Source organism: Hyperoodon ampullatus (assembly GCF_949752795.1).
Source record: "Hyperoodon ampullatus genome assembly, chromosome: 18".
Lineage (NCBI taxonomy): Eukaryota > Metazoa > Chordata > Mammalia > Artiodactyla > Ziphiidae > Hyperoodon > Hyperoodon ampullatus.
Window position 1 is genome coordinate 62,526,373 of NC_136931.1, and position 24,540 is coordinate 62,550,912.

The window sequence follows — 24,540 nt, forward strand, 5'->3', positions numbered from 1 at the left end:
CAGCCTGCTGACGCGGGGGCGGGGGGGCCCCTAATGCCACCTGTGAGCACACAACTCCCACCGCGCTTGCCGCAGGAGCCCTGGTGGACATCACCTGCCCCTCCCACCCCACAAAAGGAAGAGGCGGAGGCCGTGCGGTAACATTCCCCTTTAATAGCCTGGCGGGACCTCCAGTGGTGCAGGGGTGGGGTGCCGGGTGCCCAGCCACCCCTGGCCTCCCACCCCAGAGCCCAGATTAGGGGGGCTGGATAGCACCCAGCGTGGGGCTAGACAAGCCAATTCATTTCCCATCGCTGAGCGGGTCGGGGGAGGCAGCGCCGACCTCAATCACATGGTGGTTAAAAAAAAAAAAAACTAGGAGCGGGTGGCAGGGAGGGGTGGCAGGTCAGGGCATGGGATTCCCCCACCGGCTGCCCCATGCCCCCCCCACCTGTGGCCCCCAATAAATATTTGCAGGGGACGCCGGGGCTGGTGGCCCTGGCAGGGGTGGGTATGCGCCGACCCTATTTCAGGCAGCGCTCGAAGTAGGTGGAGCCGATATAGCCACCCCGCATGGAGCGCTGCACGTTCTGCTCAAACAGCCTCCGGTTGTTCTGCAGGACCTCGGCGGCTTCCTTGTTCAGTGGGTCTTCAGGGTTGGGCTCCTGTGGCCGGTATGGGTGGGGGTCAACAAGCCCCAGGGGCAGAAGGCCAACCTCCCCCGGCCCCAGCGCCCCCGTCCGTACTCACCAAGAAGAGATACTGCAGGCCATAAATTATGGAGTTTATCGTAAGGACTGGCTTCCAGTCCTCTCTGTGGGCAGAGAACATCACGATCAGGGGCTGGTGAGTGGGCAGCCGCCACAGGCCCTGCTGGGACTGGACAGGTCAGGGCCAGGGCACGGGACAGTGCGGATGGGAGACGCTAGCGGGAGGGTGCAGAGGAGGACAGACCATGGAGAAAGCCAAGGTCAAGCCACGAGGAACACACACCACAAGGGGTGAGGAATGGACAGAGACTGGTGTAGTGCAAGGCCATGAAGGGTGCCTGGCAGGCAGGGCTGGGGAGAGCTGTGGAGGGCTAGTGCCCTCACCTGAGGATGTTGAGGCAGACGTTGCCCTCGAGGTCAATGTTGGGGTGATAAACCATCGTCTCACACTTCACCTTGGGGGGGTCATGCGGGTAACCCTGGCCCACCTGGCTCCAGGAAAAGAGAGGGGAGGTGGATAGGTGCCCCAGCAGTGCCTGGCTGGGGCCTCAGCTGTTGCTTCCTCAGCCCAGAGAGCCACCCCGGCCCACCGAGACTCACCTTAAAACTGAACACAAACTTCCCGCTCTTGTAGAAGCCCTGTGAAGGAAGAAAAGAGGAGTTGGGATCCCATCCAGCAAAGCCTGGCAGGTGAACCAGGTATCCCTACTTGAGGTGGGGCCATCCGCTGTGCCTGGGAGTCCAGCTGAGTGTGCCCTCACCTCATCAGGACAGATAACCAGCTTGAAGTTGAGGAGGTCGTCTGGATCTGAGAAGCTGATGTCGCACGTCTTGGGCAGATTAAGCTCGTTTATGTCTAGGTTTTCACAGCAGAAAAGGGAAACAGAGAGAAAGGAAGAGGGAGAGAGAGGAGGGTGTTCAGAGCAGGTGCAGGTGCCAGCAGAGCCTCCATAGCCTCCTCCAGGACCCCGGCTCTGTCCTGGGCAGTGGGACACATCCCCAACCCTCTCCCTGCTCTTTCTGCTCCCCAGTCTCCAGGCAGGCTCTTCTGGATCTACAGAACACCACAAACACACATGTTCAATTGTGACTGTGCTTGAGCTCCTGGCCCAGGGTAAGTTCCAACTCTTCTGAATCCACAGCCCTAAGTCCCAGCACCCAACAGCGGGGTCCCCCCCAACCCAGCTCCTAAATGCCCCCACTCCCATGTGCCCTCCAAGAGCCTCTGACTACCCCACACCCAGGATCCCTGGCCATAAGCCCCACCTTCTAGAGGAGTCCCCAATTATCTGCCCAAACTCAAAGACCTTCTTCCCCCTCCACACCCTAAATCATCCCCCCACCAATCCCTGGTCCCCACGATCCATATAGTCCTCTTCCTGCCTATCATCCCAAACCCAGGTTCCCATCTGACCCCCAGATCTGTTAGTTCCCAGCCCTCCTACCTTACACTGTTCTGACTATAAGATTTCCAGCATCCCCAGCACCATGGCCTAAACCCAATCCTACTCCTATCTCTAATCTCTGGCACCCACTGTCCCTCCCTCCTCCTCCTGTCACCCTAAACCCCAAATTGCCATGTGACGCCCCCCCCCCCAGACCCACGAAACCCAGGCCCACGCCTGACTCTGATTCCCACTGACCCTAGCATAATACACTAAATCTCCCACTCGGATTCTCAATCCTCGGCCCCCACTATCCATATCTCCTCTGCCTTTCACCCAGGCTCCCGTCTGACCCCCCAGGCTCTCGAGTTCCCGATCCCCCCACTACACTGCCACCCTCAGATTCTCAGTCCCTAATATCAGACATCTGGCTTTCCAAATACCTTCAGTGCCCCATCCTCGGCCCCGCATTTGACCACTTCAGTGACTATTACTCCACCCCTGATCCCTCAATCCCCAGGCCCTGATCTCCGATCCCCACATCCGCGGCCCCCCCATTTCTGACACCTCTGACCCCTGGCGACCGCGCTACCCCAAACCAGGCAGGCCCTGACCTCCGACCTCCACCCCCATCCCGACTCCTTACCCTTCTGGATCCGCAGCTGCGCCGCCGACGCCTTCTTGCTGCTGCCCTTGGTGCCGCCCGCCGACTCCTCCTCCTTCTTCTGCTGCTTCAGCGAGAACAGCTTGATCATCCTGCCGCCGCCGCCGCTGCCGCCCCTGCGGGGCCCGGGACCCCGGCCACCCGGCCCCCCGCCGCCGCCGCCCTTGCCGCCTCCGCCACTCGGACCCGCCGCCGCGGCCTCTTCGGCTGGTGCCGCCGCCCGCCCGGCCTGCCGCGCCGCTCCGCGCCCACCGCGCGGCCCGCGTCGGCTCCCGTAGTCGGCTCCGGCCTGGCCCGGCGCCTCGGGCTCGCTCGGCAGCGCTCGGGCCCACTCGGCTGTTCTCGTGTCCGCTCGGCCCCGCCCCCACCCGCCGCTCCCTCCTCCCCCTCGCCCGCTCCGGTGTCCTCAGGCCCAGCTGCGGCTGCGGACGCGGGGTCCTTAGGCCGCGCCACTGGCCCGTTCACTCGCTCCCTTCCCGAGGGGGTTGCGGCTCGGGTCGGAAGAGGGAGGCGGGGGCTGCGGTGGCGACGGCCGTGTACTGGAGGAGGGTCGGCTTCCGCGGCAGCAGCGGCTTCGGCGCGGAGGTCCGCAACGGCCTCGGGCGCCCCACCTCTTCGGATATTTCCGTCGCCTGCCCGCTTCGGCTCTTTCCGCCCGGCCTGCGCTGTGCGCCTGCGCAGCCGCCGACGCCACCGCCCCGCGTTGCTCCGCGATGGGACTTGGGGATCGGGCTCCTTCGGCTAGGCTCGGGTATTTCCGTTCGTGCAGGCTGGGCCGGGCCGGTCACTTCCGGGGACGTCCGCGGGTCCAGGGAGGGGGGCGTTGTTGCCGCCATCTTTAAGTGGGGCAGATGCGGGCAGCTTCGTTTGCGGTCCAGCCGTTCCCACTTGCACTCGTGCAGACGGCGGCGTAGGCGGGCCAAACGAAGTACTTGGCCCCGGGGGTCACAGACTGAGGCTGGGTCAGGTCAGAGCCTGAGCAAGGCAGGGGCGTTGCCTAGAGGGTGCGTGGTCCAGCACTTTCGGTGTCCCACGGCAAACCCAAAGAACCCTCTCGCAGAGAGTCTGGTTGAGGAAACTAACAAATAAAACGTGTATTGTGTCAGAGAGTAGTAAGCACTGTCGAGGTTTACACAGGCTGACACACTTCGGAAGCGGAACGTGGGAAGGGCCGCGCTCTGCACGAGTCTACGGTTCCAGAGGAGGTGCCCTACGACCATCCGCCGGCTGCGCGTGAGATGTGGGCGGGGCCCATCTCCCCTCCAATCACAGCTCAGCGTGCCTCGTCGGGGGCGGGAGGAAGCGGCGCGGAGCGGTTCTGCGATTTCAGGCTGTCACCAAGGGAACCGTCAGGCGGTGAGCGGTGCCGCGAGGGCTGGTTGGGGCGGGGGGCCGGGCCCGTGGGGCGGCGGGGGCTCTGTCCCTCAGCCTGCCCGCGTCCGAATGAGGCTCCTGCCGCACGTCCCATCCAGTCGCTGAGGCGACGTGCCGCCATCATACGGAGCACCAAGGGAGAAGTAGTCCCGGCGGCCCAGTTGGGCCCGCGCTGGGGGTGGGCAGGCTTAGTCCATGGCCTCCTCTTGGCGAACGACCCCGGCCCCATCCTCACTGCAGGGAGTCGGCTCTACCCCTTCGGGTCTTGATTTGGCGTCCATCCCGGCCCCAGCCTCCTCAGAGGCCCTGCCCGGGTACCCTCGGCGTCTTTGGGCTCCGTGGACTGATCCCAGTGGTGTCTGTGCAGCCGCTCCCCCTTTCGCCCCTTTCCATTCTCTTTCCACCATCCCAGACGGACCTCTTCAGCCCTGTAGTTGTCCTAGCCTCACACTCCCAGCTTCGTTGACTCCCTTGAGAGCTGAGTGCTGGAGAGGCGCCGGGGTGAGGATGGGAGATCAGAAGCTGCAAACGGCTCAGGTTTGGGGCTGACAAGATTGCAACCATCCCAGGGTTCTCGGGCTTCAGACTTGGCTGATCCTGGGGCCCAGAGGGCTCTTCCAGACTCAGTTTCCCTCTCCCTGTCCGTTCTTCTCATCCGCTCTGCTCTTGCTGATTATTTAGTTTTGTACAGGACGTGAGGGTTGATGACCATACTGCGGTTTCCAGCCAAAGTCTCAGGGGTGGTTTCTATTGGCCAGCCTGGTCCATGTGCCCATCCCCAGGCCAGTTGCTGAGGCCCTTCCGCTAAGGTCCCACCTGGGGATGGGGAATTGGTTCCCTGGAGAGGACTAGCCAAAGCCCGACTCGCGTGATCTCTGATCTTGTGGCTTCCCCACCGTCCAGTGGGGGAAGACTTGACCATGCAACAGAATGCTAGGCAAAGGGGGCCATGGTTTCTGGACCAGGGAGGAGGGGATGGCCTAACTGAGGCAGGGGGCTGGGTTGGAAGTGGTGCAGCTAAGCTGTATGTTCCTTGTCACCTTCGTGGCCACTCAAGTGGCAGAGAGGCACAGGTGGTTTTGGTGGCAAAGGTGCCTGTGGCCCTTGGGCCTGCAGCCTCTTAGGATGCAACCTAGGGCTTAGCGCATGCAGAGGTCCTGAGGGAAGCTGGGGCCAGTGCCTTGGAGGGACTGGGCACAACGTGGCGGGTGAGTTGTGAGGGTGGAAGTGCACGTAGGGTTGTTAGCGTAGCCTCCGGGAGCTGACACTGGGAAGAAAGGGTCTGTTTGGGGAACGAGGGAGCAGGAGTAGGCAGGGAGGAGAGGCTGAGTGCTGTGGGCCTCCAGGCTGGAGATGGATGGCTGGGATCAGAACAGTGCTGGGGGGTGGAGAGAAGTGGATAGATTCGGGAGGCTAGGCTTCCGGTGAGAATAGTTGGATGGACGTGGCATGGGGAGGCTGGGCTTGGGAGTGAACGATATGGGCTCAGGTCCAGACAGTCCAGGGACAGGCTGGCTGGGCACTGTTGTAGCTTTCTTAGATGACCAGTACTTAGGTATTCCTCTCCTGGGTTCCTCACAGGGCTCTGGCCGAGTGGGGCCAAGTGGTCATTGTGTCCAAGCCCTCAGCCCTGATGATAGTATGGTAACACTTGGGTTCTCGACCTGCAGCCACATGACTGGATCGCAGAGGTGTGCCTGGCCAGCTGCAGAAATGACCTTTCATGGGTGGCCCTCACATAGCTGTTCATGTTGATTTCTTCTCAGAGGGCTGTTTTGGCAGGTGGGTCCATGGACTTCTCAAGGCTTCGGGTGTGGGGCCCTGGCTGGATGTCTCCATGCTTTTCATGTTTGCTGTAATTTTTCCTGTGTGGAATTTCATGTTTTTATGTAGTTGTATCTGCACAGATTTCCCTTCATGATTAACACGAAGATGATCAAAGATGAGAGCTTTCTTGTTTTCTTTGTTTCAGATTATAAAAGTCATACAAGTTGTAAAAAAAAAAAAAAAAAAAAAAAAAAAGCCATGTTACGAGATTTATAAAGTTCCGGCAACATTCCTCCAACCTGAGACCACTGGCTACCTCAGTGTTCATTCATGTGCCTTCCCTGCTCTGATTCTCCCAGCCCCTCCCTGCCTTCCTCTCCCCTCTGATTCTACAGATTCTAGACCAGGTTTCCTAGAATCCCCTTTGAGATCAGAGAGAACCGTGAGTGCTGTCAGAGGGTCCGGGGACGCCCCACGCCTGACTGTGCCACACGGGAGTGCCCCTGCACGGGGGGGCTGCTGACTTTGCCAGACGTAGTAGATGCCAGAGTGGCTCTGGTCTTGGCTGGGGCTAGACTAGAGGGGAGGTGGGGAAAAGAGAGGAATAGGGGAGGGGAGGAAGGGGGGCTGAGGCAGGGAAGCATGCCTTCTCTAGCATGTCTGTAGGAAGCCTCTGGCCCAGGCTGGCTTGTCTTTCCCTCATACCAGGGCCCAAGTCTTGAGGGGATCAGGGTGACTCAGAGTGGCAGGGGCAAGTCCAGCTGCACTTCTGGAAGAAGCTTGGACATACAGGCCTAGAAGGGCTGTTCTGGAACCCTCTAGGCCAAGGGCAGGCTGACACCCTCCTAAAGTGGGGTTTAAGTCCCAAGCCAGACCCTGCTGCATGAAGATGCTCTCTTTGGAACTGCCTTTCTCCATTGTCTCTGGCACTTACAGCACCCATGGGTGGAATGGGGGACTGTGTCAAGGCTTGAGCAATAGGATGGAAGGGGAAGATAGGGCAAAAGAAGCAATGGCACAGGAAGAGGCTGGAGTGTTCCAGAGACACCGGCCCTCAAGTCTGCAGGACACTGAACTGGAACTGGCAGTATCTGTCCATCTTCATGAAAGCTGCTGCCAGCTGTGCTTCTTGTGACTAGTTACTGAACACACTCAAGATAGAGACCTCCCACTGTGCGGGAGCCCTTAGGGGCTGTGCATGGGGCCAGGGAGGGAGGAGAACGGCGCATGATGGGACCCATCACTAGAGGGCTGGGGAACTGGCCTGGGGCTCGCAGCCACCTGCGCGTCTCGGACTGGCTGGAGTCTGCGGGGAACAGAGGAAAGTCTCGAAAGAATATGGATTCCCAGGTAAAGCCTTGTAGCTTTTACACCTAAGAAATGGCTCCCTAGGTTTAAAGTTTCATAAACACATATCCTCAGGCCGGCTCTGGCACGCTGGACACCAGTTTGATACTTCAGCACCTGATGATATTGGCTGGCTGGGGAGAACTCTGCCAGTCCAGGTCCTCATCTGGCGGTTGGCTTGGCCGGCAGATGTGTGGGTCGAAGGGAACATGGGCAAATAGTACAGGAGCCGTGGTGCAAGGAGGGCACCCCGCAGACGTGGCCAGGCTGTGCCTCTTACCGGAATCATGTGGTTGCAAAGAAAGTGGTGGACCTGTGGGGCGGGCAGAGAGGGACCCAGGCAAGTGGGGAGGAACTGAATTGGTGCAGACCCAGACGCAGGTTCCGTGTACTGTTTATTGAGCACCTACTGGGCACCGGGCCCTAAGAGGGCTGGCTTGTACCCACGTGATCACAGGCCTCACAGCATCCCCGCGAGGTAGGTGTTCTGCAGTCCCCCCCGCCCCCCTGCACGGAGGAACGAGGTGAGGGCGGAGAGGGGGCGCAGCGCGCGCTGGCTACTCGGCACTGTGGACGCGCTGATGCTGGATGAGCTTGGTGCTCTGGTGGAAGCAGCGGCCGCAGTCCTGGCAGGCGAAGGGCTTCTCGCGCCGGTGGGTGCGCAGATGCTGCGTGAGCGTGGGCCGCTGGCGGAAGGCTTTGCCGCACTCGGGGCATGCGTACGGCCGCTCGCCCGTGTGGATGCGCCGGTGCTGCGTGAGGTTGGCGTGCTGCCGGAAGCTCTGGCCGCACTCCGGGCAGGCGAAGGGTCGCTCGCCTGTGTGGATGCGCTGGTGCTCGGTGAGCCGCGAGACTTGCGTGAAGCCCAGGCCACACTCGCTGCAGTGGTAGGGCTTCTCGCCGGTGTGCGTCCGCTGATGGCGAGTGAGCTTCAGACGCTGGCTGAAGCGCTGGCCGCACTCAGGGCAGGCGAAGGGCTTTTCCCCCGTGTGCACGCGCAGGTGCTGCGTGAGCGTGGGCCGCTGGCGGAAGGCCTTGCCGCACTCCCCGCAGGCGAAGGGCCGCTCGCCCGTGTGGATGCGCCGGTGCTGCGTGAGGTTGGAGCGCTGCCGGAAGCTCTGGCCGCACTCAGCGCAGGCGAAGGGCCGCTCGCCGCTGTGCACGCGCCGGTGCTGCAGCAACACCGAACGGCGGCCGAAGCGCTCGCCGCACTCCACGCAGCCGAAAGACTTGTCGCCTGTGTGCACCGCCTGGTGCTCCAGCAGCACGGCGCGCCGTGCGAAGCTCTCGCGGCACTCGCTGCACGGGAAGGGGCCTGGGGGCTCCGGCGCGCCAGGAGGCGCGGGGGGTGCCGCGCCGGGGCCCGGGGGGTCGCCGTGGATGCGCTGGTGCTGCAGCAGGTTGGAGCGCTGCCGGAAGCTCTGGCCGCACTCGGCGCAGCGGAAGGGCTGCTCGCCCGTGTGCACGCGCCGGTGCTCCTCCAGGCGCGCGCTGCGTACGAACCCTTGGCCGCAGTCGCCGCACACGAACGGCCGCTCCTCGGTGTGCGTGAGCTGATGGCGCAGCAGGTGCGAGCTGCGGCTGAAGCTGCGGCCGCATTCTCCGCACACGAACGGCCGCTCTCCCGTGTGTATCTTCTGGTGCCTCAGCAGGTTGCTGCGTTGGCTGAACACCTTCCCGCACACGTCGCAGCGGCCACCTCGCACGGCTCCGGCGCCTGTGCTGGGGCGACCTCGACCCCGGCTCCGGCCCCTGGGGGCACGCCAGCGAGCGGCGGCCAGCCCGGGGCCCACGCCCTGGCGGGGGTCGTACGTGGGGTCCTGCTCACCTCCCGGGTCGCCGGAGAGCACCAGCGCGTGTGAGAAGCCACCTTCGAGGGAGGGTGACTCGAGTCGGCCCGTGAGGCTGGCCACGCCGAGGTCCCAGGGGAGGTGGACGTGGGGGCTCACAGTGTCTGGGCCAGCAGAGATGCTGTCCATCTGGAGTGTAAACCCTGCATTGCAGAAGGGGATCCACTCATTCATGACAGAGAACCCACTTGTGCCCAGAGCCACTCCAGCCCTGCGGAAACGGTGCGAACTAGAGCGACCTGAAACTGACCAAGGAGGCAGACAGAAGTGACGTGGGCAGGGGCAGGGCTTGTGTCTGTGCAGGCTTCCCTAAGGAGGTGACAGTGGGACAGACCCTTGCAGGAGGTGGAAGACTGAAAAGCTGGGGACACGCTTTCCAGGTCTGACTTAGGTTTGTGAAAACCGCCTTTCTGGAAGGGCTGTGGGGCAAAGGCGGGGCAGGTGGCCCTTGCACCGTCCGGGTGGGTGACGATGGTTCCCGCAAATGCAGAGCTGTGGGCGGGTCTGAGGGAGGCTGGAAGTGGAGCCAACAGGAAGGGAATAGGGCGGGGGATAGGGGCAGGGAACGCAGGCCACCAGGGCTTTTGTCTGCCGTGCCTTCCTCGAGATGCCCACGGGACTCCTGAGGGACAGAGGCCACACGCAGGCTGTGGGGCACAGGAGTCGGGCCCAGTCTGCCGGGAAAGGTGAACATGGGTGCTGTGGTGTGTACATGGCCTGCGGAGTCCTGGGCCTGCATGTGATCAGACAGGGGTGGGTGTCTGCGGATAAAAGGAGCAGGTTCCAGCCATGCTGTGAGCACTCCATCATTCGATGCTGGGGGAGGGAGGCGATGTGAGCACAGGCAACGGAGAAGAAGGAAGTTAAAGCAAGGAGACTGGGCGACTGGCAAGGGCTTCAGTAGGTGACAGAAGACCTATCAGATGCCAAAGAAAACTCAGAAAAATTATACTGTGTCAAAGGAGATCATCTGTGCACAGCAAAAACCCTCCGAGTCAAAAGACGAATGACAAACTGAGAACTCTCCAGAGGCAAGGGACTAATTAACCAAAGTAAGGTGCGCCAGTCAATCAACAAGAAAGACGGACAACCTGACAAACGTGAGGAAAGGGCAGGAAAAGGAAAGGAAATGTCACTGATGCTTAAATCCCGTAAAACATGCTCAGTCCCCTCCTAGTAAGCAAAGTGCGTGTTAGGGCCGTACTCGTTACCGTTCCCACACCCTAACTCCAGGAGCCCAAGCATTCGTGTGCACCGCTTGCGAGCATAAACAGAAGCCAGTGTGGCAAAGGGCATCAACATGTCCAGTTTCCCACCCTCTGACCCAACAGCTCCACGTCTAGGTACTTCACCACCAGTTGTGTTCCCCCTGTGTGAAATGACCAGTGTAGGAGGTTTCTCAGTTCTCACTGAAAAGTAACCCAAAGGAATGTCAGTAGGGGCCTGGATGGATAAACAGGTGTGTCCACGGTGAGCCCCAGTGGGCTCTATGCAGCTGTCCAAAGAGCAGGGCGCTCGCTGCTGTGTGTTCAAGTGGGAAGATGCACGGAAAATGTCAGGCGTGGAACAGTGTGAAGATAAAGCATCCACGTGTGTTTTAAAAACGGGAAATGAGTATGCACCTGAATTTGTGTTTGTTCTTCTATGCAGAGAATCTTTCTGGAAGTACACACAAAAAACCGGTGATGTTGGCTGTTGGGGTGCAGGACCATGTGATACAGGCAGGAGAGGGGCATTCCACTGTATACTCCCCTGTGCTTTCTGAATTTTCTAACACGTGAATGTCCTAGCAATTCAAAATGGTCTCCTGATAAAAGCTCTGGCTGCACAGAAGATGTTCGGTTGACGGCAAGGGGAGCAGCCAGGAGACCTTATGGGGAGACCAAGGTGGCTGAGGTGAGCTGTGGTTGTCTGTGGAAGAGTGCAGCCTGAGGAAAGATTGGGACTGCAGAGAAAGAACCTGCCGAGGAGCCTGGGGTGGAACTGCCAGTGTGGCTGGAGAGAGCAGAGAGACTGTGGGGCTGTGGGCCGAGAGAAGCAGGTCCAGGCTGGAGTGTCAGCTACACAGCGTGAGCCAGGCCTGGCCAGCCAGCTGAAGACTGAAACAGCAGAAGGGGCATGTATCAGATGCTACTCTCAGCTTCAACATGCACAACTAACAGAACATAAGAAAAGAGCTTTCAAAATACCTGGGGCAGCTCCAAAGCAAGAAAGGACGGTGAGATTCAGGAATCCAGAGCCTGGTGCACTGTGCTCTACAGGGCCAAGGCTGTGGAGACTGAGGGTGAGAGCCAGGCTCTGTCACGAAGTTGGGGGTTGGGTGAGCCCAGTGCACCCGTGGACCTTTTGCTTTCAGTGAGGCTGCAGAAGTATCTCCACTGAATGGCTAGGGGCCCAGAGGAGCCTTCCAGTTCAGAGTTATGACGGACCCTGTGGCAGTCCCTCTCCCAGGATGATGCTTAGGGCAGGGACAAATAAGAAGCCCCCAGAGCTGTGACGGGCAGGTTGTCAACAGTGCACCCAGTGGGAGCATTCACACCCAAGGAAACCGAGCTAACTAACGAGGCCGGAAATAACATAAGGTACTTGCAAATTCTCAAAGGATGGGTCAGTATCCACAAAACAAGGATGTTATGAAAAAAGAATGAGTTTGGATCCTTACTGATAAAAAACAGCAAATGGGGACTTCTGAGTAATAATGGTATCTATTTAAACTTGTTTCATTGTGAAACAACATTAAAACCCACCATAAAGGTTTTGTTTTGTTTTTTCAAGGCATAAAATCCACAGAGATGAAGAGAAGAAGAGAGGAAACAAACAAATCCCTGATATTTTCTACTCTGGAAAGCAAAATGGGCAATGGTAACTGTGCAGAAGACTGGAGAAGGCGAATAGTAAGTCAGCAGTGGGGAAGACTGAAAGAAATCAACCCGTTTTACGCCAGACGTTGAACAGTTCAGGAGCTGGAGGTACCAGGTACCTCTGGCCACGCAGGCAAAGGGGCAGGGGCACCAGGCGGGCTGGGGAAGCTGTTTCAGAAGCTGAAGCTGGGCGGGGCTACTGCAGGGAACAGCCCTGGGTCTGTCTGCAGAATTCTGAGGAAGTGGTGGGCAGTGCTGTAGCTGTGACTTCTGGACCTCCTCTCCCATCCTGGCAAAGGGCTGGGTTGAGGGCGGAAGAGGACCCTGAGGGAGTCAAGGGAGTTAAGGGAAGTCACACTGGGCGCTGCGACGCTAGCCTCTCTCCCGGGATGCTGGCAAGAGGCTAGGAGTGCCTTCTTAGAACACTCAGAGGAGAGAACTGAAGATCCTCACAGCAGGGGTGCCTTCAAGCAGCCCAGCCAGACTGCCCTACGACTGCTTCAGTGGCATCCACTCATGCTCCACCCACCCACTGATGTTTCCCAAGAAGTGAGTCTCCCTGGGGAGTGAACCCCTCACCCTCCCCTCCCAGCCCTGATTTGTTGTCCTGGCCGATGAGACCCTCACCCATCTGCTCAGAGCTGCCAGAGGGACCAGAGACCACACTGGGAGAAGAAAGCTTAAAAAACAAGTTATTGTTATCCTCAGAGAAGTAAGGAAAGATGTTACAACTGTAAGAGTAACAGAAAGTGGTTAAAAAAATGAATGTTCAGGGAAAGAAGACACTCCTGGAAAATTAAAACTCTGCTAGCAGATATGCAAATCTCAAAGGAGGGTCTGGAGGCTATAACTGAAGAAATTTTCCGGAAAACAGAGCAGAAAGAAAGGGCTGGGGAAATCGCAGTGAAGAGAACATTGGAGGATCTGTCCTAGAGTCCAATAACCAAGTAACAGGCATTCCAGAAACAAGAGAACAGAACAATGGAGGGGAAGGAAATCAAAGAAACAATGCAAGCCAGTTTCCCACAATTGAGAAATGTGGATTTCAAATTGAAAGGGCTCACCAACAGTGGTGATAAAAAATGTTTTGACCCAGTTTCACAGCAATTAAAAAAAATGTTTTGAGACAGAGTTAATAAAAAGAATTCTTCAGCCAAAATTCAGTGTAATACAAATGTGTTTCAGATATGGAACATAGCTCAGAACTTTACTTCCCACACCAGAGTTCACAGGAAGGTTCACCAGAACAAGGGGGTGGGACTTCCCTGGTGGCGCAGTGGTTGAGAATCCGCCTGCCAATGCAGGGGACACGGGTTTGATCCCTGGTACGGGAAGATCCCACATGCTGCGGAGCAACGATGCCCGTGTGCCACAACTACTCAGCCTGTGCTCTAGAGCCCGCGAACCACAACTACTGAGCCCGCGTGCTACAACTACTGAAGCCTGTGTGCCTAGAGCCCGTGCTCCGCAGCAAGAGAAGCCGCTGCAATGAGAAGCCCGCGCACTGCAACGAAGAGCAGCCCCCGCTCACTGCAACTAGAGAAAGCCCGCGCGCAGGAACGAAGACCCAACGCAGCCAAAAATAAATAAAATAAAATAACAAGGGAGTAAACCGAGAAAGAGAAGGGGTCCAGGGAACAGGGAGCCTGGCCGATGGCAGACCGTTGTAGGCTGTGCGGCTGAGGTGGACGGCGCAGGGCATCTGGCCTGAGAGCAGGGTACCGCTCTGTCTTGCCCAGGCCCCACCCTGTGTCAAGGTCCCCCCGTCTGCCCACCCTGTCTACTAACCTGCTGTCCCTCTCTGCCCCGCCCCCCAATCAGTGGGATGCAAGCCCAGAACCCGGGGGCCATCCAGGGTGCCGGGGCTGGGAGCGGACGTGGGGAGCACAAGTCCTGCTCTCAGGAGGTTTTACTGGGGGCGGGGAGCAGCAGCTGGAGGGGCCATGAGGTTAGTGGGGGGCTTGGCTCTTGCGGGCAGGAGATGCTAAAGCAGGTTGAACGCTGCAGGCGATGGAGCAGCTCGGGGAATGCCGGAGTAAGGGGGCCACCTGAGCAGGGCCAGGAGTGGGATGGTCAGGGGTGGTGCTGCCCCTGCGGAGGGCTCCACGTTACTCACCCGGGGAGAAGATGCTCCCAGCTTCCTCCTGCCACAGGGCCTCTGCGTGCTCCGTCCATGAGGACGCCTCAGGCCCAGTCTCACAATGGGGAGAGGCCTGGTCCAGCGCCACGCCACAGCCCTGAAACCACAGTGGTCACTGCTCGCCTGTGTCTGGCTAGGCCCAGGGAGGGACCTACCCAACCCCCACCCACTGAGGCTCCCAGAGCAGGGGCTCACCTGGGCCTCCTCAGGTAGGACAGTGGAAGTGGCCTCCTGGGGGTTGGTTAGAGGCCCAGAGTCCAGAAGCTCTGGAGAGGAAGGGTGGGGTCAGGCAGCTCCAGGGGCTCCCCACCCTGCTGCCCTCTTCAGTGGTGTGCCAGCTGCTGGGGTCCAGGTGGGGTGAGACCTGGGTGTAGACTTGGGGCTGGGCATGTCAGGGGGGCTCTAAGTGTCCACACAGGAGTGGCAGAGAGTGTGGGTGGGCATGTCTGGCACCTGCCTGGGAGGCGTATGAGAGAAGGGAATGCTCCCTAGCACTTTGGGGTCCTCCGTCACTGTGCCCACCCATACCCCAGCCTTCTGTCTGCTCTCGAGCAATCGGCTAATGTCCCCCAGTGGATCTCCTCAGGGAGTGAACCCCACATGCCTCCCACACCAGGAAACCCCAATAGCCACCTCCATGCCAGCTGAGAACATGGAAGGAACCACAGTGGCGACAGTCAGGCTTGGCATGCGAGGGATAATGACGGCCACTGGCTGGGCAGGATGTGGGCACCCCCAGTGCATGGGCACGTTGCCTACCCTCAGCTGGATCCTCTGTAACCCCAGGCTCCTCTTTCACCCATAGGCCCAGTGACGACTCCTGTGTGGCCCCATGGGGCATCTCAAGTCCAGGTTCTGGAGTCCGAGGTGTGATTTGAGGGAGGGGCTGGAAGTCGGAGGGCTCCATCTTCTCTGATAGCACCTCCTGGCCTTGTACCTGGACTGTGACCTGGGGAGGTGCCCCCCACCATCAGGAGCTCAGGTAGGGAGTTCATGGGCATCCACCCTAGCTTCGGACCCCAGGGGTCCTGCCTGACTAGGTCCTCTAAGGACCCATGTCCACCAGGGACGGAGCAAGGAGTAAAGGGGCCACCTGCAGTGGCTCTCCTGCTTCCGACAGCCACCCTCTCTCCCCACCCTGCATCCCTTGTCCATGCCTCTAGGTGATGGAGGGATGGGCCAGTGAGGCTGGCCCTGGAACCCCGTCTGCCCTCACACAGGGTCTGCTGCAGGTGACCACTTCCAGACCACAAGGGACCAGTGTCCTGGCTGAGCATGGCACCTCCCAGGAAGAGGCAGAGATGCATACTGTTCCAGCCCCGACCCCAGGGCCACTGACTCACCCATCTCCGGGGCCCTCCTGGCTCCCGGCGCAGGCCCTCGACCAGGGCAGCGGCCTCCTCAGGGCTGCCTGGCTGCTGTCCCCGCACGCGGGCCTGGATCTCGGGGGGCAGCGCGCCCAGGAACTGCTCCAGCACCAGCAGCTCCAGCATCTGCTCCTTGGAGTGCACCTCGGGCCGCAGCCACTGGCGGCAGAGTTCACGGAGCCGGGCCAGCGCCTCGCGGGGACCCACTGCCTCCTCATAGTGGAAGTGCCGGAAACGCTGTCGTGCAGCCTCTGGGCCGGGATCCCATGGGGCGGCTTCACCCTCCTCCTCAGACTCCTCCAGCTTCACCGTGATGGGCCCCTCATCTTCTGGGGGTGCGTGGCCCGGGGAGCCCAGAGCTGTGGGCCTCATCGGAAAGACCAGGCTGGGGCCCTGAGGCCAGTGTCTCCCCCTGGGGGAGGAATGGGATGAGGACAGTGCTGACGGAATGCTTATTGAGAGCCTGCTGGATGCTGTGCTGTTGAATCCCGAGGCCCGCCAAGTGGAAGGAGGATGAGGAAACTGAGGCACAGAGGCGGCCCCGCACCAAGGACCCGTGGAGCTGGTAAGCCCTCGGTGAGCCTCCCTAGCTGCGCCTGTGCAGAGTCTCTGGTAGCCCCCTGTTCCTGGGCTGCTTCTTAGGCCCAGAAGGCACCTCGTCTCTCCCCCAAAGCCCTCGCTTCTTCTACATGCACCACCTAACCCCTGCTCTGCACCCCTCTCTCTACCAGGTGAATGCCACCTACAGCCTCCACTGCCTGGGCATCCGCACCACTACCACCCTCCCCCCACCAATGCCAGTCTATCACTGCAGTGTCCACTCTCCCGCCTTGTCTCTCAGACCACTCCCCTCCCAGCGCGGTTTCACAGCGCAGCCTGGCTGCACCTGCCCCACCCCACACCTGTGCAAGGTCACCTGTATGGCCCAGCACCCAGACGCCATTCTCCCCCCATTCAGCCCCGTTCTCTGAGCCCGACTTATCACAACACGCAGTGCCCCACCATCTCCTCCGTTTTCTGATTTAGGTGGGACTAGGAGGTAACGGGAGTTTTCAGAGGGGAGCTACAAAGGAGCCGAGACCACTGGACTCGGAACCTGCAAGGAAAGTCGGAGATTCTGCCCAGCCTATTTGCCACGTAACCTCGGCATGTCGCTGTGCCACTGTGAACCTCCGTTTCCCCCACCCCCACCACACTCGCGCTGCTCCTTCTGCAGCTGGAGGTACAGTGCGACCTTTGTGGAGAGATCTGAGTTTATTAAGGAAGTGGATTCGATTTCGAGGGCCGCCTGATCCCGTGGGTCTAACCTTCGCTCCTCAAGGTTCCAAGTCAACCTGAAACCCCAGGAGACAGCTGGGCCTCCGTAATCGGGCCGGCGCTGCGGAGCTCCCTGAACTACATTTACCAGAAGCCTGGGCGGGCACCTTCTGCTTTAGGGAGCCGGGGCAGGCCCCGGTGCCGCCATGGCAACTGGGGGCGGGGACTCCAGATTCTGTCGCCGTGGCAACGCGCAGTGATTGACGAGCCGCGCGCGACAGCGCTCGGCCCGGCCACGGGGGGCACCCAGGCCCCTGTCCTACGCTCCCGATCCCGCTGGGCCGCCGCCCCCGTCCCCGCCCGAACCTTCCCGGTTGAGGGGCCCCCGCCCTCACCTCCGCGCTCAGCGGGCCGCTCCGCGCTCCTGAGCATGCGCACTCGCCGACCTTCCCTCCCCGGCCGGACTATGTCTCCCAGAATGCTCCACGCACCACCCGGAGCGCCGCCTTGCCCGTCCCCGACCCTCGCCTCAGTTTCCACCCTCCTCCCGCTGTGCCCCGGGGCAGCGTTGTTCGCAACGATCGGGTCACACTCCGGGCCGCGTCTTCCCGCGCTCCCAGCCTCAAATCCAGGCGTCCAGGCGCCCGTCGATGCGAGCAAGCTTCTCAGGGGGCAACGGGCGGCCGCACCGCCTTCCCAACCGCGCATGCCCCCACCAAGTCTCCCTGAATTCTCTACGGGGCTTCCGGGGATTAGCAGGGCTCTGCACCAATCACGGCCCTCTCTAGGACGCCGTCAGCCCCCGTCTCCATGGCAACCCCCTGTGGCGACACGGCCACCCCTTCCACCGCCCTCAGGACCGCAAGCGAGCTTCTCCCACTTCGCCTTGGAGAGAGGTTTGGCCGGCTCCTGTCCGGGAGGAGGTCAGCCAGTCCTCCGCGCGCGTGCGCGGCGCGATGACAGTTTTTTTTTTTTTTGCGCTCGCGGGCGGTAGGCGGGCCCGGGCGTCTTCATGGTAACCAGTGGGCCGTGTAGGCGGTTTCCAGGGCAACCCTGGGTACCGGCCGGCGTCTGAAAGAGGATGGGAGAGGTGGGGTGAGGGTAGAGATGCGGAGCGAGAGAGACAGGACAGAAAGACACAGACTCGGGGGCGGGGAGAATTGTGAGGAGAGACAGTGAAAGTAAGTGAACAGACACAGGGACAGAGACACGGGCAGGACAGAAAGAGACCTAGGTCAGAGAGTCAGGGCTGGGCAGACATGCGTGTCAGTACAGTTAACAAGAGGGAGAGCGATCAGGGCGGGATGGAGAGGAAAGGAGAGACAAAGATTTACAGCGACAAGACGTGCAGCTCGAGATTCAAGGGACAGACAAGGATCAGGAGTACAGAAGCAAGAGGGGAGAAAGGGACAGGAATTAGAGATACAGTAAAGTGGATCGAGAGTTTTTAAAGACTCAGAGAAAGGTGACAGCAAGAAGAGAGAAAGACGGAGCGGGAGGGACACATGTTAAGAAAACTTATCCAAAACTTGCCATTAAGAGAAAAAAGACGACTAGAAGAACTAGCACCGTCTCTACCAAGCCTGCTTCCGGTCATCTGATTCCCTAAGTGAAGCAACTTTTTGTTAAGTGAACTGCTTTTGATCAGAGTCCAGATACTGTGAAGTTAGATGCTAACGAGTAAAAGGTTGATAGGTTGTAAATGCTTTCTGTCCAGTAGAGAAGGGTACCCCAAGTTTTTTGTCACCCAGTAGGACACTAAGCAGGACACTGAGATGCCTGCCCCCTGCCCCATGGGGCACTACCGATCCGACTTGGCGCTTTTATTTCACTGTTCATTCTTTCACCCTTTCTGTTGTTCCTTGTCTCTCATCTTCCCGGAACCACCTATGTCATCCTGCTAGTTCCCACCGGAGGTAAATAGATATTTGACATGTGCTCACGGAGTTTGTTTTTAGCTGTTTCGAAAATTATATTTTGACAGTCTAAAGGGAACCATTTCTCTGGAATGGGGGACAGACAGGGAGAAAGAGAAACAGTGAGACAGACCCAGGAAAGGACAGGAGGTAGCGAGGATGGTGGGAAAGAGAGAGACCGCGTCCAGGCACGGAGGCTCCGGCAGGCCTCGCGGTGAGCTGGGCCCTGACTTGTCCCGCGTGGGGAACGCGAGCCTCAGCCGGGCCTGGGGGCGACCCTCGGGGCGGCTGGTCCAGTCATGGCAGACCACTGGAGGTCACAACCAAAGAAATTCTCTGATTACTGCAGGTGCTGGATTGCGGACAATAGGTCTAGTGTTGAAGTTCATGAAAGAGGAAAGACTCATAAGGAAAATGTGGCGAAGACGCTCCGTGAGATGAAAGCGAAAGGGCTGGACAGGGCGAAGGAAGGAGAGAGGCATCAGAGGAGTTCGCTGCAACGGAGGCAGCGGCCCTGAAAGAATACCAAGAGGATTTGAAAAGCCTGGGCTTAGAGGCAGAAACTTCAGAGCCAAGCATATCACCAGTAACCAGCACTATCCCATCCGCCTCTGCATCAAATCAGCAAAAGAAAAGAAGAAGAAGAAGAAGAAGAAAAGACCCTTCAAAGGGCAGATTGGTAGAAGGCATAACCTCTGAGGGTTACCATTACCATGATGATCTTATCACAGGAGCATCTCAGTGGGAGAAACCTGAAGGATTTCAAGGAAACTTAAAAAAGATGGCAGTGAAGACTGTTTGGGTAGAAGGTTTAAGTGCAGACGGTTATACCTATTATCATAACTCAGAAACAGGGGAATCCGGATGGGGAAAACCTGATGATTTCATTCCACACTCTGGCGATCTGCTTTCTAGTAAAGTCAATGAAAAGTCACTTGGTACCCAAGAAGAGTCCAAATCATCAGATTCACGTTGTGATTCTGATGTGGAACACCAAGCAGAAAAAGGTGGGGGGGGGGGGAATGGGACTTTCCTGGTGGCGCGGTGGTTAAGAATCCACTTGCCAATGCAGGGGACACGGGTTCGAGTCCTGGTCCAGGAAGATCCCACATGCTGCGTAGCAACCAAGCCCGTGCGCCACAACTACTGAGCCTGCACTCTAGAGCCCGCGACACAACTACTGAGCCTGTGTGCCGCAACTACTGAAGCCTGCGCGCCTAGAGCCCGTGCTCCACAACAAGAGAAGCCACCGCAATGAGAAGCCCGCGCACAGCAATGAAGAGCAGACCCCGCTTGCCGCAACTAGAGAAAGCCCACGTTCAGCAACGAAGACGCAACGCAGCCAAAACTAAATAAATAAAAGAAAAAAGGGGGGGGGGGGGGGAAAAAGGAGAGGTCTCTACAGAAATGCAAAAGCTAAAAGTAAAGTTTAAAGAAAAACAAAATAGTGATAATGGAAGTGAATCGGAAACACAGAAAGAAAAAAATGCCCAAGGGTATTCATCAGGTCCAAATGAAGAAAAATCCAAAGCTCATAAAAAATCAGACCCATATGGAGGGACTTCCCTGGTAGTCCAGTGGTTAAGACTCCGTGCTCCCAATGCAGGGGGTCCAGGTTCTATCCCAGGGAACTAGATCCCCTATGCCAAAACTAAGACCTGCCATAGCCAAAATAAAAGTAATAATAATAAAGAAAGCTCCTCTGTGTTTTTTTACATTACTTAATGCTAAAATTTTAGACTTACTCTAAATGTATTTTATGTGAATTTAAAATAAATCTTTTTTCATGTGAAATTGATTTTTGTTCCTAAAATGGAAGCCTACCACATTGCATTGTAATACAGCGTATTATGTTCAGTGTCTAAAAATTGCTGATTACATCATAATATAAGATGCTATGTACCTGTTATTTAAAACATGGAAAAGTAAGGCCTTTATTCAATCCTTACTCATGTGAATATACTTGTACTGCACTGAAAATGCATTACTTTTTAAAAATATATATATATATTTATTTATTTATTTATTGGTCTCACCAGGTCTTAGTTGTGGCAGGCAGGCTCCTTAGTTGTGGCATGCGAGCTCTTAGTTGTAGCATGCATGTGGGACCTAGTTCCCTGACCAGGAATCGAACGCAGGCCCCCTGCATTGGGATCATGGAGTCTTATCCACTGCGCCACCAGGGGAGTCCCAAAAATGCATTACTTTTGCACACTGATATTATTCAAGAAATAAGAATTAGACCACGTAAGAGAAGATTCACAACCTGTGATAATTCAGTTCTGAGGATCCTGTCAGAAGGCTGATGTAGAAAGTGTATGCATATTGGCTTACCTTACTCAATTTAAGGTCAAGGGCCAAGAACCGGGACTGCAGCTCAGGTCATGCTTAATATGGAATGAAAGCTGGACCAAAGATGTATCTGCCTGGTTCAATGTAAAGCGACAACCATTGCTTAAGCATTTTCACCGTGAGCCAGGCACTATGATAGGAACTGGAGATGTAAAGGTGAACAAGACATATCTCTGTTCTTCATGGCTTCTCATTCTGACAGAGTCCTTTTTTCCCTAGTCGTGCGCTCTGTGTAGAGGCCTTACATATACTGGAAAATATTTTTTAGGGTTTATTTAAAACTATGTAGATGAAGTCTTGAACAAAAATAGTAAGTTCTCTGACTTCAGTAAAATGTTCTGGTGTTCCTTTAGAGAAATTGGAAAGTTCCCATTTCCTGGTTAAATTTCTTAAAAAGTGGAATTTTCTTATTTAATCCATTTGAAGTAGGTACCTTTCCTTTATTATTCCAAATTCTTAAAATTATATTTTTTTGTAAATTGTACAGTAGTTAACATTTGGTAGTAAATATTTGTCTTTTTAAGGTTACTCGTGTACATGTAAGAAAATGATAGGTTATTAAAAACTTTATGAAAGAAGAAAAAAAAGAAAGAAAAGAAAGAGACCGAAAGTAGACGGCAGGAAAGACAGGAGAGAAAAATTAATAGGCGAGAAATCGGGCCTTGGGCAGAGGCGGCCTTGGGCGCCCCCGTCTGGACTCTGTGCTCGGCGGCCTCGTCGCCGAACTACGTTTCCCGGTAGGCCCTGGGCGACTGGACGCAGCACCTAGCGGGCCGTCGGGGGCGGGGCCCACGCTGCCTCCTCCAATCCCGGCCGTCGCCCGGCAACCTCCGCCTCCGCCGACAAGATGGAGGCTGGCCTCGGCCGCCGCCGGGAAGCGGCACCTGAAGCCGGAGATGGGGAGGGGCCGCAGCTCAGTCGGCCCACTTGAGGAAGCCGGCCCACGTCGCAGTCCGGAGGTGAGAGTGGTCGGGCGCGCGGGAGCCCGGGCTCTGGGGGGAAGGGGCCGAGGCGCCTATACCCTTGGTTCCCGTGGGGGGGGAAGGGAACGGACGCGCGCGAGGGGGCCAATCGGGGCCTCCGGCGGCCCCGCGGCCCTCTGGGAAATGTAGTCTTGAGCCTTCCCCGTCGGCCGGCTTGGGGACTTTATAGAGCGGGAGGGAGAGAATGAATGAATTTAATTTAAAATTGTGGGTGAGGGACTTACCTGGCGGTGCGGTGGTTGGGAATCGAGCCCTGGTCGGGGAAGATCCCACATGCCCGTGCGCCACAACTACTGAGCCCGCGTGCCACAACTACTGAAAGCCCGCGCGCCTAGAGCCCATGCTCCTCAACAAAGAGAAGCCACCGCAGTGAGAAGCCCGCGCACCTCAACGAAGAGTAGACCCCAGTGGCTGCAACTAGAGAAAGCCCGTGCACAGTTACGAAGACCCAACGCTGCCAAAACTAACTAACTAACTAAATAAATTTATTTTAAAAAAAAAATGTGGGTGAGCAGGCGAAGGCAGGGATGTGGAGACGGAGGGATGGGCGCGTGAGTGGTTCGGAATTTGGGGCCTCCTTCCAGGCAGGAAGCCTTTCCCATGCCCACCTCCCCTTTAAGCCAGGTGCAGCCCATGGGTCCCTGAAGGTACTCTTCCTCGGTGCCATAGACACTCCCAAAACACAAAGACCTGTCAGGTGCTGTCCTTGTTTTCCACACGCATTCCTTCAAAAAAAAAAAACTTTTACTGTTTTGATCAGGTGCTACTTTCACATGGTTTGAAATGCAAAAGGGACAAAGCGAGAAGCCTGCCTCCATCACTATACGTCATTAAATAATTCAGTCAGCAAGTGACTGTTGGATGCCTGCAAAGTGCCAGGCTCTCTTCCTGGGCCTGGAGACCCAACAGAGTGCTCAGTAGGTACAGCTCCTGCCCTCAGGCAACGTGTGATGGATGCATAATAAAATATAAGTGGGGAGGGCCTCTCTGATTAGGTTACATTTGAGCAGAGACCTGCAGAAGAGGGAATAAGCCATGCAGATTACAGGGAAGGGCCCCCACTGTGGGCCAAAGAGCCACAGTAGCAAAGGCCCCTGGGTCGGGAGTGCCCTTAGTCTGCCCTGAGGATGTGGTCAGGAGTAGGCAAAGGACAAAGGAGGCCCTCGACAAAGCTGGTGATGATTGTGGACTTTGACTCAGAGAGGTGGGAGGCCTGGGAGGGCTCTGAGCAGAGGAGCCACTGTTTTGTTTGCTTTTTTTTTTTTTTTTTTTTTTTTTGCCGCACCGTGCGGCTTGCTGGGATCTTAGTTCCCTGACCAGGGATTGAACCTGTGCCCCCTGCAGTGGAAGCCCGGAGTCCTAACTGTTGGACCGCCAGGGAACTCCCCCCCGACTTGCTTCTTACTGAATCATTCCGACTGCTGTGTGGGGAGCCACCTTCCTCCTCTATCCCCAGGTACTCCACGGTGATGACAAGAATTAAGGAGGTTACCTTCTCTGTTAGTTTCCTGTGATTGCTTTACCATATTACTACGGACTTTAGTGGTTTATTTATTTTTAAATTAATTAATTAATTAGTTTATTTTTGGCTGCGTTGGGTCTTCGTTGCTGCGCGCGGGCTTTCTCTTGTGGCGAGCGGGGGCTACCCTTCGTTGCGGTGTGCGGACTTCTCATTGCGGTGGCTTCTCTTGTTGCCTAGCACGGGCTCTAGGCGCGCGGGCTCAGTAGTTGTGGCTCGCGGGCTCTAGAGCGCAGGCTCAGTAGTTGTGGCGTATGGGCTTAGTTGCTCCGCGGCATGTGGGATCTTCCCGGACCAGGGCTCGAACCAGTGCCCCCTGCGTTGGCAGGCGAATTCTTAACCACTGCGCCACCAGGGAAGTCCCAACTTAGCGGTTTAAAACAACACAAATTTATTATCTTAGAGCCTTGGAGGTCCGAAATCTGAAATGGGGCTCCTGGGCTAAAATCAAGGTATTGGCAGGGCTGGTTCCTTCTGGAAGCTCTAGGCTTCAGTGGTCACATTGCCTTCTGACTGAGTGAAATCTTCTGTGTCCTCTTACAAGGATCCCTCTGATTACGTTTAGGGCCCACTGGGATAATCCAGGATAATCTCCGCCTCTCAAGATTATTAACCTAATCACACGTGCAGTGTCCCTTTTGCCCTGAAAGGTAAACTTACTCATAGGTTCCTGGGATCGGGATGTGGATGTGGATGTGGTTAGGAGCCATTATTCAGTCTCCCACACTGATGTTTCATGTCTCTGAACAGCATGGAGGTGCTTCTGCTCATCGGTGTCTGAGAGGTGGGTCAGGATCTCTAGACTCTCTTTGCATCTCCTTGTGGTTGCGAGAGGTTTTCTGGGGGAAGAACAAGGTCTCCCCGCAGAGCTGGTTTTGGTCTCATCAGCGAAAACGAAATGAAATGCTCCTCTACACGCAAAGTATGCTCGGAAGTGCGTATGCAGTGTCTTTTTTTTTTTTTTTTTTTTTTTTTGTGGTATGCGGGCCTCTCACTGTTGTGGCCTCTCCCATTGCGGAGCACAGGCTCCGGATGCGCAGGCTCAGCAGCTATGGCTCACGGGCCTAGA

General features: G+C 57.2%; 1 protein-coding gene across 1 annotated transcript; it reads right to left on the reverse strand.

Annotated features, from left to right (window-relative positions):
• Nucleotides 1-130: 130 nt before the first annotated feature.
• On the reverse strand, nt 131-2,940 carry UBE2M (ubiquitin conjugating enzyme E2 M). The gene is made up of 6 exons (XM_079723097.1): nt 2,721-2,940; nt 1,451-1,545; nt 1,290-1,328; nt 1,074-1,177; nt 730-793; nt 131-644 (listed from the first exon to the last, which is right to left on the reverse strand). The coding sequence occupies exons 1-6, from the start codon at nt 2,827-2,829 to the stop codon at nt 504-506; spliced, it is 552 nt and encodes a 183-aa protein (XP_079579223.1). The 5' UTR covers nt 2,830-2,940; the 3' UTR covers nt 131-503.
• Nucleotides 2,941-24,540: the final 21,600 nt, after the last annotated feature.